Source organism: Pseudorasbora parva, chromosome 23, assembly GCF_024679245.1.
Source record: "Pseudorasbora parva isolate DD20220531a chromosome 23, ASM2467924v1, whole genome shotgun sequence".
Taxonomy (NCBI): domain Eukaryota; kingdom Metazoa; phylum Chordata; class Actinopteri; order Cypriniformes; family Gobionidae; genus Pseudorasbora; species Pseudorasbora parva.
Genome location: NC_090194.1, coordinates 20920537 through 20933329, shown reverse-complemented (window position 1 = coordinate 20933329; position 12793 = coordinate 20920537). Strand labels below are relative to the sequence as shown.

Sequence of the window (12793 nt, the reverse complement as noted above, 5' to 3'; positions counted from 1 at the left end):
AGAGCGGCTGTGCAGCCGAATCAAATTTTGTTGCATTATTTTCCTGTTACCACTGTAAAGCTGCTTTGAAACAATCTGTATTGTAAAAAGCAATAAATAAATAAAGGTGACTTGACTATTACTATTTTCTACATGGTCAATTACACATTACAAGTGCACTGCATGGGGATAGGGAACGATTCAGACAGTGTAAATATGCTTACATTGGGGCAAATTTCACGTACACAGTCTGCTCCGGTCCAAAAACAAGATAGCATAGATCATAGAGCACAGACCAGACACAACATATATCAGATTCTGACCCATTTGAATTTAGCACAGAATTACCATAATGCAGATAGGAGGAGAAAAGGTCAGACAAGTCTCTGTGTTAGAAACGGCACTGATGAGTAGAAGAGATAACCCCGATGCATGCACCAACATTAATTACACACTTTTCAAACTACATCCTCAACATGATTATGGTCACAGTTTTGCTTTATTACCAGCTAGTTTCATATTAAATCTTAAAGGGGAATCTATCAGACTGTGGCTGTCAAATGTGACTTTGCCAAGCTCAACGTCTCTGGCTAAGCTGTGATAAACACAACGCTATTGGAGCTGTTTAAATTGTCCTATCCTGTCTTCCTGTTTCAGTGGAAATTATGTCAACACATTGAATAACGCTACAAGTTTCAATGCACTTCAATGGACCTTTAAATACATGGGAGGAATCAACAGAAAACAGAGCAAGTGTAGGACTAATTGACAACAAAGGAAACCGATAATGACAGACAACTCAGGCAAACAGGTACAGTGAAAAAACAACCAAAGCACAAAGAATCTAAACAGAACTAAACATTCATCTGACATTAAGGGTGCGTTCACACCTGTAGTTCGGTTCGTTTGGTCCGGACCAAAAAACAAAAACAAAACATATAGTCATTGGCATTTTTAACAGTGAACCTAAAGTTACCGAACCAAAGGCATAGGGAGACAGTCACAACCTGATTGGTCGGCTTATATGATGTACATTCTTACCAAACATTCAAAGCAATGCGGTGTTCTGGAACGCGATCATTTTATGCCCTAAGCCCCCTCTCCCCTCCCGGAAGGTGCGTCCTAGCAACTTAAGTAAATTAACACAGTATTAACACCAAACACAACCGTTGACGTGGTGCAGATCAATTTGTCCTCTCTGTGAGAACTATCGCAAGTGCTTGGAGTACGTCATAAATAGAACGAGGCATCTATTTACTGTCGAGGATTTGTTGTGTGGCGCCGCATCCAGTGTAGACAACATCACTGATTATAATGGAGTCTACTGTCTTTTGTCACGTTGCACTGCTCGTGCCTGGTGTAGACACGTTTTGAGAGGGTCCAACTGAGGGTGGGTGGGGATGAAAAAAGACGAGGGATTGGTGAAGGACAGGGAACATTAAATGTCGGGAAGAGAAACCAGGAAGGGAGATAATAGGAGGAGCCAGGGAGGTGCCAGGAGCAGGTGGAGCCTATCAGTGCCCCAGATCACAGCCAGGACGAAGGCCAATGGCAGAGTCGAAGGAGTGAGGAGCCATGGCGGAGACTTGGCAGGTTTAACCAGGTGTACGACAGACAAAGACGATAGAGGTGGAGACCCAGGTGGAGCTGAAGAGCCAATGGAGCCAGGTGACACAGATGGATCAGGGTACCAAGGAGGAGCTGCAGCAATGAGCGTCTGAGGTGGAGCCAGTGAGACCAAGGCTGAGCCAGAGGGAAGGTGGACCCCAATGGAGCTGAAGGAGTGGAGGGACAAAGTGCAGCTGAAGGACTGGAAGTCCATGGTGCAACAAGAGCGACGTCTGAGCGGAGTCAGAGGAGGAACCAAAGAACTGAAGGGAAACAGCGGAGGCGGGGCTCCCAGACCACAGCCAGTATGAAGAGCCACAATGGAGTCTGAGGAGGGAGGAGCCATGGTGTAAACTTGGCTGGTAAACTTGGCTGGTTTAACTAGCGGGAACGACAGACGGAGAGCTGTTGGAGGTAGAGACCTAGGCGGAAGTGAAGAGCAGATGAGACACCAATGGATCAGAATACCGAAGTGAAGCCGCAATAACGAGATTGCAAGGTGAAGCCGAGGGATGGAGGAGCCAAGGTGCATCCGACAGGTCAACGAGCCGAGGTGGAGGGACAGGCTCGGCAGCTGGAGGCGTAGCCAGGGGATCTTCTAAACAAGGCAAATCTGGAGACCAGAGACCCAAGACAGATCCACACAGCCGTGTGGAGTCAGAGGAGGAACCTAGAGTTTGAAGGAAAACAGCGGAGGCTGGGCCAAGGAACTGGATGTTATAGACAGAAGAGGTGGAAGAGGGAGGTTTGGGTGGGATCACTGGAGAAGCAGTAGTGAGGCCAGCAGGGAGTGCTCACACTGTAGTCTGTGTGGGTGCTAACACCCCAGTATAGTGATGGGGACACTATACTGCATCAAGCACCGTCGTTCAGATGAGACGTTAAACTGAGGTCCTGACTCTCTGTGGTCATTAAAAATCCCAGGATGTCCTTCGGAAAAAGAGTAGAGTGTAACCCTGGCATACTGGCCAGATTTGCCCATTGGCCTCTGTCCATCGTGGCCTCCTAATCATCCCCATATACTGATTGGCTTCATCACTTTGTCTCCTCTCCACCAATCAGCTGGTGTGTGGTGGGCGTTCTGCCGCAATATGGCTGCCATCGCATCATCCAGGTCAACCTGGTCTCACAGAATTCTGTGAAATAAACACGGACCCTTAACTCAAAATCTATGGTAGTTTCACGGAATCGCTGTACATTTTGTGATGGGTCCACGGAAGTGATGCCTAAGTCAATGGAAAGCAGCATCCGTGGTCCACACACGGATTCCCTGTTCCAACACATTATTTGTCAGTTTGATTCAGTCAGCATAATTTTATTTAAATGTATTATCTTTTTATTCAGACACGTTTTGAATGCATAATTCAAACCCTTCCCTAAACCTACCCATTTGTGTATTAAAAAACGGGATAACACAGGCAGATACGACTGCAGGCACAATTTATTCAGAAAGTACAAATATTCCAAGTGCTCCGTGGCCAAACAATAGATTTGTGTGAAGAAAATCCCCAAAAGCGATAAGTAACGTCGAGTCCATCCGCCAAAGATTCATATATTTCAAATATTGCCGCCGGAAGAAACGTCAGGTCAGCTTTGACAGCATTGGCTCTCGTATGTCTCGTGACTAATTGCGTCATTATGTCAGCTTTGATTGTAAAATGCCATTGGCTCTCGTGTGTCTAGTGACCGATCGCGTCATGCTGTAGAGTCGTGTGTATCATTTGAATGAGAAATATGAACGAGTGCGTGTGTGTTCAACATTATCCGAAGGGGCGCGATCATCATTTCAACGACTAAAACATTAACATCAACTCTGTTCTTCACATGAAGTTATCGTAAGACTGCAGAAGAATTGGAATGCAACATGAGTTAATACTTTTATACTGTTTTTTGGTCAGTTTTTGCAATAAATACCTGTGACTGTACATGTATTTGCCTGTTAAGTGTTTTATAATGTTGAGAGTGGGTAGGCTTGGGGTAGGAGTGGAGTTAGTTTCTCCAAAATATTAAATTAGGCTATAAATATTCATAAAATCATGTCTCCTTTTACAAATGCAAAGAATGAAATGTGTATTGGGAATCCTTGAGTGGAACCCAGATGCTGCTTGTCATTAACCTCACACAGGCATCACTTTCCGTGGACCCATCACGGATTTTTCAGCGATTCCGTGAAACTACCATGGATTTTGAGTTAAGGGTACGTGTTCTTTTTATGGAATCCAGGTGGATGCTGCACATTGGTGGTGGTTGAGGAGATTTCCCCCCTTCCATGTAAAGTGCTTTGAGTGCCTTGAAGAGTGCTTTATAAATGTAACAAATTATTATTATTATAAGCAGGAGACTTAGAGCCAGTGGACACACAGAAGACTTGACACTGGGCGGGACCAGCAGAGACACAGGAGACTTGGAGCTGGATGGGACCAGTGGAGACAGGAGATACAGGGGATATTATTTTCCAATTCCTCATATAATGCAAAGGGCATCTGTAACTCATGAGTATGGACATGGCTCCACTCCATGTCTTCAAACTCCACAAGATCACCCATTGGTCTTGGGCTTCAGGGGGGTGATAACCGACTCAGTCTTAATTCCAACTGCCGCTGATATCACGGCAGGCTCTGTGTCTGCAGTGGGCTCTGTCATACGCTCCTTTGCATGATTTGGGACAGGCTTAGAGTTTCACAATTGGCCTCCATTCAATTCAAGAATTGGAATTTGATTTGAATTGACTCCGCAACCACAGGAAGTTGAATTTGAATGACAGGAAGTAGAATTAAATTCTTGAAAATTCAAAGAAATTCCACACAGTCACACAACAGAAAGAATGTGTTGAATCTCACATATTCAGTGTTAGGAAGGTTACTTTGGAAATGTAATTACTTACTGTTATAAGTTACCCATTATAAATGTGGTTTGGTTTGGAAATTCTTTCAAATGTCAAACATAAATTAACATTATACATAAACAGATGTTTCCCTTCACTCAAAAACTCATTAAACAACACTTCATTTCATTATTAATCTTCATTTCCAGCCATATGCAAAGCGTGCTGGGAACTAACAATGGTGTCTCTAAATAAAACTGCATAATTGAGCTAATTCTCTTAAAATAAACAAGTAATTTATATTCCTTAATTTTATCAGTTAATCGGGTCCTCAATTCAAGCCTTAAAAAAATAGAAAAGTGTATTTCTTGGTTTTATTTCTATTCAACACTGAACCATAATTTTCTTAAGAAAAATACACACTATTTTTTATTATCACTCTAATATTTTTTGGTGAAAATTGCAAGACCCATGATTCATCTTTTACAGTGTTACTCCTCAACCCTTCATACATTTTGTTCTAAAATACATTTTAAATCATGATCAAGTCATAAAAATGAACCCCTAAATGTTGTTTAATTAGTCTTGTTGCAATGTTATTTTAATTTCAAAGTAATAAAATAACACAAGTTGTTGTAAATGCAGTTATCATTAATTCCAATGCAAAACTCACTGAGCAACAATGTTGCATCTAATTCTCAATCACTCCTCAAATGTTTTATCATTGAGTTTGCAGCGGTCTGGTCTGAAGATCTTTCCTGCAACACTAAAGATTCTCTCAACAGGTGCAGAGGAAGCTGCTATGGCAAAATGGACATCTATATGAATTTCTTTGAATTTTCTTGAATTTCAATTCTACTTCCTTTAATTCAAATTTGAATTGTAATTCTACCTCCTGTTTTTGACATCAATTCAAATTCAATTCAAATTCAAGAATTGAATTGTAATTTTGGAGTCATTCTTAATTCAATTCTGAGTTGTGCACACGCCTGATTTGAGTGGTGGCTGTCTGGGTTCAGAGTCCGTAGGGCTGGTGATATCTTTCTCACTGGGGCAGAAGGTGAACACAGAAATGTTATTCACGAGCACCCACTCCACAAATGAAAAACACGCACAGAGTATTTAAAAAGTTCATAAGGCACACCACGTCTAAAAAATCCTTGGTGTGATCCTCAAGGCTTCATTGCTCCTGAACACCAAACCAAAACATCAACAAAACACAAAAAACCTCAACAGAACCTATTTAGAGATAAGGCACCATGCCTTTAATTAATATCTCTTACCACATTCTGATTAGGCCATTCATTGCAAAGATATTTCAGTGAGCATCAAGGCTAAGGAAGTTCTTTCAGTGAAAAATGCAAGGCTTAAGTTGCCTATTCTGCTGTTTTATTATTTTATTAATATTGAATGCTAGACACACAGCAAGACAGGGTTTACAGAAAAATAATAACATGAAGACAGAATTTGCAAAGTTTTACTTTTCAATCTTTAGTAAATACTGTAGTTATAGTGTATAGTTAGTTATATAGTTATTGAATAGTTGTATAGTCATTAATGCAATTATCTAATCAACCAATCACAGGACAGTTGCTTCAATGCATTTAGGGTTGTGGTCCTGCTCAAGACAATCTCCTGATGAACTCCAAACTGAATGTCAGAATGGGAAAGAAAGGTGACTTAAGCAATTTTGAGCGTCGCATGGTTGTTGTTGCCTGACTGGCTGAGTATTTCACAATCTGCTCAGTTACTAGGATTTTCACGCACAACCATTTCTAGGGTTTACAAAGAATGGTGTGAAAAGGTAAAAACATCCAGTATGCGGCAGTCCTGTGGGCGAAAATGCCTTGTTGATGCTACAGGTCAGAGGGGAACGGTCCGACTGATTCAAGCTGATAGAAGAGCAACTTTTACTGAAATAACTACTCGATACAACCGAGGTAAGCAGCAAAGCATTTGTGAAGCAACAACATGCACAACCTTGAGGCGGATGGGCTACAACAGCAGAAGACCCCACCGGGTAGCCTACCACTCATCTCCACTACAAATAGGAAAAAAAAGAGGCTATAATTTGCACGATCTCACCAATATATATATTGATAAGTTTTTTTTGTTTTTTTGTAAAGATAGACATAGGCTATATTTTCTGTCTCATCCAAACAAAATGAGCGACTTTCATCGATCTCCAAAAATGTTGATAAAGTGTAGGCTATTACAGACAATGCTATGAAGATTTTTAAATGTAATCTCAGATTTGTTAAATATACAACAACGAAAACCTTCCCCATGTAATCTCTGAGAAACAAGTATCCCAAAGACCTATTCTTATATAACACAGTGATGCCGCTGTGCCGCGGGAGAGCGGCCGCCTGCGGGTGACGTCACAGCCCGGGGTTTCTCTCTCTCTGTGCTCGAGCGCGTCATGGCGGAGACCGGCTGGTGTAGGATTTACAGCTGAAATATGCCTGCTATCCCATCTGTTTCCCGGCACATGGAATACACAAAAACTGTTTAGCATTTGATCCCAAGGTATTCTTGACCGTGGAGGGGGAAACTCAGAAACTCATCTCTTAGAACAAAGTATAAGAGTGTTTTTGTGGAGTTCTCGAGCGACAGCGGCGATCATCGGAAAGAGTCCGCGAGCAGCGCGCACACAGGCAGGCAGGTAACGTTAACAGATCAAAACACCTTCAATATGAATGCACTTGTGTGCAGAACGTGATAGACGTAGTTGAGAAACCAATCGTGCTCGGGTATTCACTGGTATCTGTCTGTTTACTGCTCGTGATTCTGTATTTGGCTGTTTTATGGGCTAATGAAAACAAACCGAGCGGCGGATCCACATAAACGCAGTGCGGGAATCAACAACAGCATGATGATCAGACAATATTACACTGAAGACACCTGCATTTCAATGCGCACATCCGATCATGAGACAAAACTCACGAGTTCAGTATCACAACTGTTTGTTTTAAGGGCTTAATACAAGCCAGTTGAATTTCTAAGCAGAATGTCACTTAAAATCAAACTCCAGTTGAGTGAGGCTAACGTTACTTATTTAGCTTAGCACGCGTGAGAATAACTGGCTAAACAAACAAATACAATGTTTAATTGGGAAATATATAGTCTAAGTATGGTCTGAACATTGTTAGATTATTGTTTTTTATTAATATTATACATGTACACAGTGCTCCAATAGCTTGACTGTGTTAGCGACCGATAGCCAAATAGCTAACACACGCTTCTCGCTTAGCTTTAGCATGCTAAGCTAACGTAGCCTTGCTACAACAGAAAGAGACCGATGAAAGATTTGAAATGTAGCGCCAATCCAGCGCGACAAGTGGGGCAAACGACCAAAACATAGTCCCAAAATATTGGGTTATGTTGTGAAACTTAATTTTAAGAACAGATAAGTTTCATGACAACAGATATTTGTAAACGGCCCTGAACATAAAGGTGACCCGACAGTAATGCGCGCCTGTGCCCGAGCATGGTGCTGCCTCAGGTGGTCATACAACGCAGGAGAGTCCGCGGGTTTTTAGGCCTGAACCTTGGAGGCCTTTGCGGTCAACATCGCACTCATCACTTTCATTCATTAGGCAATGTTTAAGAATTTGCTTTACATAAATTAGAAAACAGTTATGTGCGGCTCATCTTTGGGTTTTGCGTGTGGTTTGTCACTAAAGTATGCCAACTAACGATAAAGATCAAGTTGAGTGTTTTGAAGAGAGGAAGTAGTGAAGTAACTCTCTCTATTATGAAGCAATAGGTGTTAGTTTATTCCAGAAATCCTGGGACTACAATACTGATGAATAAAAAACAAATAATGCACAACCTATGCAAACAAATGTTACCGATTTTCTTCATTCCTGCTACTGTGGTTATACTGTGGCAAACAAGATAATGAGACTTTTCTATTTGTTACATTTGTTTAACGTTTCTGAAAACCAGCTGTTAAATTGTTTCAGCAGTAGCGTTTTGTTCATCTCAGTTTCTCAGACTGCTTTAGACTAGTCTCTAAGAAATAATTTAGTGACCTTTACTGTCAAACCTGTCATTTGTATGAGCTTCTGTTCTAATCACAAACTTACTTTATTTTGTGTTTAGGTGAGCTGCTCTGAAGTGGCGCACAGAGACTGTACGGATCTCATCAGGGATTCATCTTTAATATTTGATTGAGATGGAAGCACGCAGTGAGGATGAAAGTGTCAGCAACAGCAGCGGAGAGTCCAGGTAATCACAAAACATGTCATTTCCATGTTAAAGATAATATTAAAGAAATGGTTTGCCTCTCGTTTGCTCACGTTGATGTTGTACCAACCCATTTTATGGAATATCTGAGCTGCTTTATCCGTGCTATGAACCTAGAAGTTTATTCATACTGTACGGCTTCAGAAAAGACAGAATCTTCCAGTGAAGACCGCTTCATTGATTGTAATCTGAGCCGTTTACGTTTGATAAACCGCTAGCGTCCGATGTAGATGCCATGTTTGACAGCAGACTTTTACCTCAGAGCATTCCAACATCCTACTCGCTCAAACTGTTTGCTCATATGTAGAATCAAAATGAATATGAACACATAACTGATCCCATAAAGAATCAGGAGTTGATTTGCATGCCAGATGAATGCTTTCTTTAGTTATCAGTAATGCACATGTTCCTCTGCTCTTTCTGATTTAATAAACAGAACACCTGTTTCTCCAGACATGTGCTTGTCAGTCTTCCATGATTAGTTTTTTGAACCTGCAGTCAGTCTGTGTTTTTCCTAGTTCTGAAAAGTGATAGTCTTAAATTAACACAGAATACTTAATAACGAAGCATGATACTTTGCTTGCCTTATGAGATGACATTAATGTAATACTGCTGTTAATGATAAAACCGTAATTACTGTAATCAATACATTTTCTTAAAGTGTATTTTTTTCTGGATAATCATTCACTGCCATTAAAAATATTAATACTATTTATTAATTTCTTTATTATTTACATGTTGCCATGTTTAATTGTACAGAAACCATGCAAGTTTGTAATATTGTGAGGTGGAATAATGACAGATTTCACATGTTTGTTTTTGTCTCAGTAATTCAGATGATGAGTCTGGGTCAGGATCGGGTTCTGGCTCGGGCTCGAGTTCAAGCAGTAGCAGTTCTAGCAGTAGCCAATCAGGGAGCAGTGACTCAGGAAGTGGCTCGGATTCTGGAAGCCAATCAGACTCGGACTCTGAGAAATCCAAGGAAAAGAATGATCAAGACAACAAAATCGATGGAGCAGCGGTAGGCTTTATAATGCTTCTGGCTGAAGTTGTCAGGGCTAATCTGGATGCCTTAAAAGTGCATACAAAATCAAAATGAACCCTATTTATTCCACATCCTGCCTAATAGTTTTACTTCAAATAGTGCAAATTAACGAAGATGTTCAATAAATGAAGGCTTTGCTATAAACTAAATGGTAACTAGTTGTTCGTTCTTCATACCAAATTAATTGAAAGTTTATGCTAATGTTAATAGCCTTTATATAGTTCTGTGTTTTGTTTTGTTTGTTCTGAGAATAGAACTTACTTTTTTTTTTCTCACCGGAATTCCTCCACACAAATTCTAAAACAGTTTTCTGAGGCAATAAATACTACATTGAGGCAATACTATAGCATACATATCGATCAACATTAAAGCGCCACCCTCAGGCTGAAAAAGGACGCAAGGAAGTTAGACCTATGCCAACAGTGTGTCAGCTATTAGAATAAAAAAGCTTACAAAATGTTTATCATAAACTAGGGCTGAGACCTAGAATCTGCCCTTCCTAGATTTGCTATCGCTCTACGAAGCCTCTACTGATATTGTCCTCATCATCCTCAGTTTTTGCATTTAGTGCTTGTGACTCTTTAAAATGTAGGAACTTTACAGTGTTTTGGAACAGAACATTCCACGTGTTTGAAAATATCCCTGTTTCAACTTGCTATAGTTTTGGAAGTCCAACCCCAGTATCCTGACAGTGCAAAGGTCAGCAATGCTCAGGAAGCAACAGCTACAGCAGCAGCAGGTCCAGCAGCAGAGCTCCTCAAACACTGGCTCAGATGAGGTACTGCATGCTGACACAATTGAACCCCATAGAAATCATAGATTTGCAAGAATGTCCAAATCCCTGTCGTTTATAATTTATTCTTCTATGTTATTACCTGCAGGACTCTTCCAGTAGTGATGAGTCAGATGATGAGTCAAAGAGCAGGAGTAAAGGGTGAGTCAATGTCTGTTTGTTGTAGAAGCCGTCTGCATTAGTAAACATGAGATTAACATTTACGCTGGTGTTCTGTATGTAGGTCTGGATCGGACTCTGACTCGGGATCGGGATCAGGAAGCGGCTCATCGGATTCTTCAGCAGAGGAAGGAGGGAACAGCGATGAGTCGGTGTCAGACTATGAGCCCAGTCACAAAGTCAAAAGCAGAAAACCTTCAAACAAGTACAGTTTTAAACTTGATCTCTGTTTACTTTTGCCATTTTATGTAATGAGAAACGCAGCCATGTTCTTTTATTTATTTATTGTTTTATATGATGCGTGAACAACTTCAACATTTGTAGTGTGCCTGCCATCCAGTAATCAAAGCATTGTTCGATTTTTATGAAATTGTCTCAACTTTCAAGATGAAATGTTTTGTCTATTTTTAATATGATGTGACTGATCACTCGCTGTAGTGCATCAGTTCAAACAACAGCACGGCTCAATCGGCACGTCAACCCATCATCTCTTCATCATTATTACAAGTTATAGCACTAAATAAGCATGAATGAACATCAGAATGTTAATACAGTACAGTTTGCTGAAATATATCATGTCTTCAGCTTGAGAAGTCATGTAACTAGATTTGCTGATATCACAACATGCACAGTATTGTCATTGTGGCCACTTAAATACTGTGTATAATTGTTATAAATTATTCATATTTTTAGAATTCATTAAGAATATTAGGAGTAAAGGAAAATGCACATTCGTGCTCTGACAGCTAAATACTTAGGCCGTGTTCAATTCTCACAAAAATGTGTTAAATTAAGTCTAATATTAATACAATTATACAAAAAACCAACATTTAAAATATGCTTTTGAGCCAGAATTTTCATTTTGTTGCATAAACTAATTTTATGCAAGGTATTTTCCTCAAGGCATCCACTTTTTGGTGTCTTTTTAAAAGTGAACATGAAATCAAAATCGACCCTTTCTGTTAATCCATTCTGTAATGTAAAAACGCATTACAGAATGGATTAACATTTGTGCTGAATGTCAAAAATTTGTCTCCCAGCCTCATTAGGACACCCTGCACATTCATAATAAAATGATCGATTTTGAGCTTCGTTTTTAACTAAGACGAGCAATGATGCTATGTGCTTTAGAAACACCCGTATTCTGCTTGCTTCCAATTCCTCACACGCGTGCACACCACTCAAACCATCAATAAAAGAATCTCCTGGTTAAGTTCAGGAAGGTCGACGCGAATTAGGATATTCGTGATGCTTCGTTGCTCAGGATATGTGCTGTGAGAAACGCACCCTTTGCTTTGTTAGACTTGCAGTCTCACCTGCCTCGTATTTTCCTTACAAATGCAGTGGATTTTTATATTAAAAATATGAATTATTCAAATGCTTGTGTGCTTTGTGAAAAGCATCAGCCCGTGTGGCTGTGTCTGTCTAAGTTGTTAAATGTATTTGCATCTCAAAATGCATGACACAAAATTGTTGTTAAGCATAGTCAGGCTATATCTTAAGGGATTAGACAGACAAGACATAAACATGTCAAAAGAGATCTGTGCATTATTTTGAATGCAGCCTCCCGCTGTCTATGATGTCATTGGTTATAATAAAACCACAGTAAAGTTGAGAAAGAAAAAAAACCCTGATCTTTAATGCAAAACATTCAGATACTCTTGAGGACTGAATACTGAAAGCACTTGTTTATTACTTGTAATATGTTTCTTTTTATTATTTAGCTACTACTTGCTTTTATGTTTTGAAGCTATATTAGTTTATATATTTTATTATAATTCTCAACATTAGTATTTTTTAATTGTTTTAATTTGTAATTATTTTAAAAAGTACTTTTTGAGATGCTGTAAACTAGTAGATCAAGAATAATTTTGGAATCAGATTGTGACGTCCAGAATCAGAATCGGATCGTGAGGTGCCTAAAGAATCCCACTCTTAATATTTCCAGTTACTACTTTTTGAATTTTGACTGCTGGAGGAATTTTTGATGTCTAAATATGGTCTCTCATATATGGTCTAAATATCTCTCTCATCAAAGAGCTTGCCAAAAAAAAAATTGAATGACACTTTTCATTCAATCAAAGTTTCATATTATCGAGTCATAATGGTTTTGTTTTATTAATAGAAAAATATT

At 39.7% G+C, this 12793-nt stretch overlaps 1 protein-coding gene across 1 annotated transcript in view; it reads left to right on the top strand.

The window, feature by feature from the left end:
* The first annotated feature begins 6792 nt into the window (after positions 1-6792).
* chd1 (chromodomain helicase DNA binding protein 1) overlaps positions 6793-12793 on the top strand; it is a 46743-nt gene continuing 40742 nt past the window's right edge. Inside the window, exons 1-6 of the mRNA XM_067434189.1 lie at positions 6793-7076; positions 8519-8644; positions 9491-9683; positions 10369-10485; positions 10589-10641; positions 10724-10864. Of these exons, the coding sequence (XP_067290290.1) occupies positions 8592-8644; positions 9491-9683; positions 10369-10485; positions 10589-10641; positions 10724-10864 (557 nt within the window). The 5' untranslated portion in view covers positions 6793-7076; positions 8519-8591. The remainder of the gene's footprint in view (positions 7077-8518; positions 8645-9490; positions 9684-10368; positions 10486-10588; positions 10642-10723; positions 10865-12793) is intronic.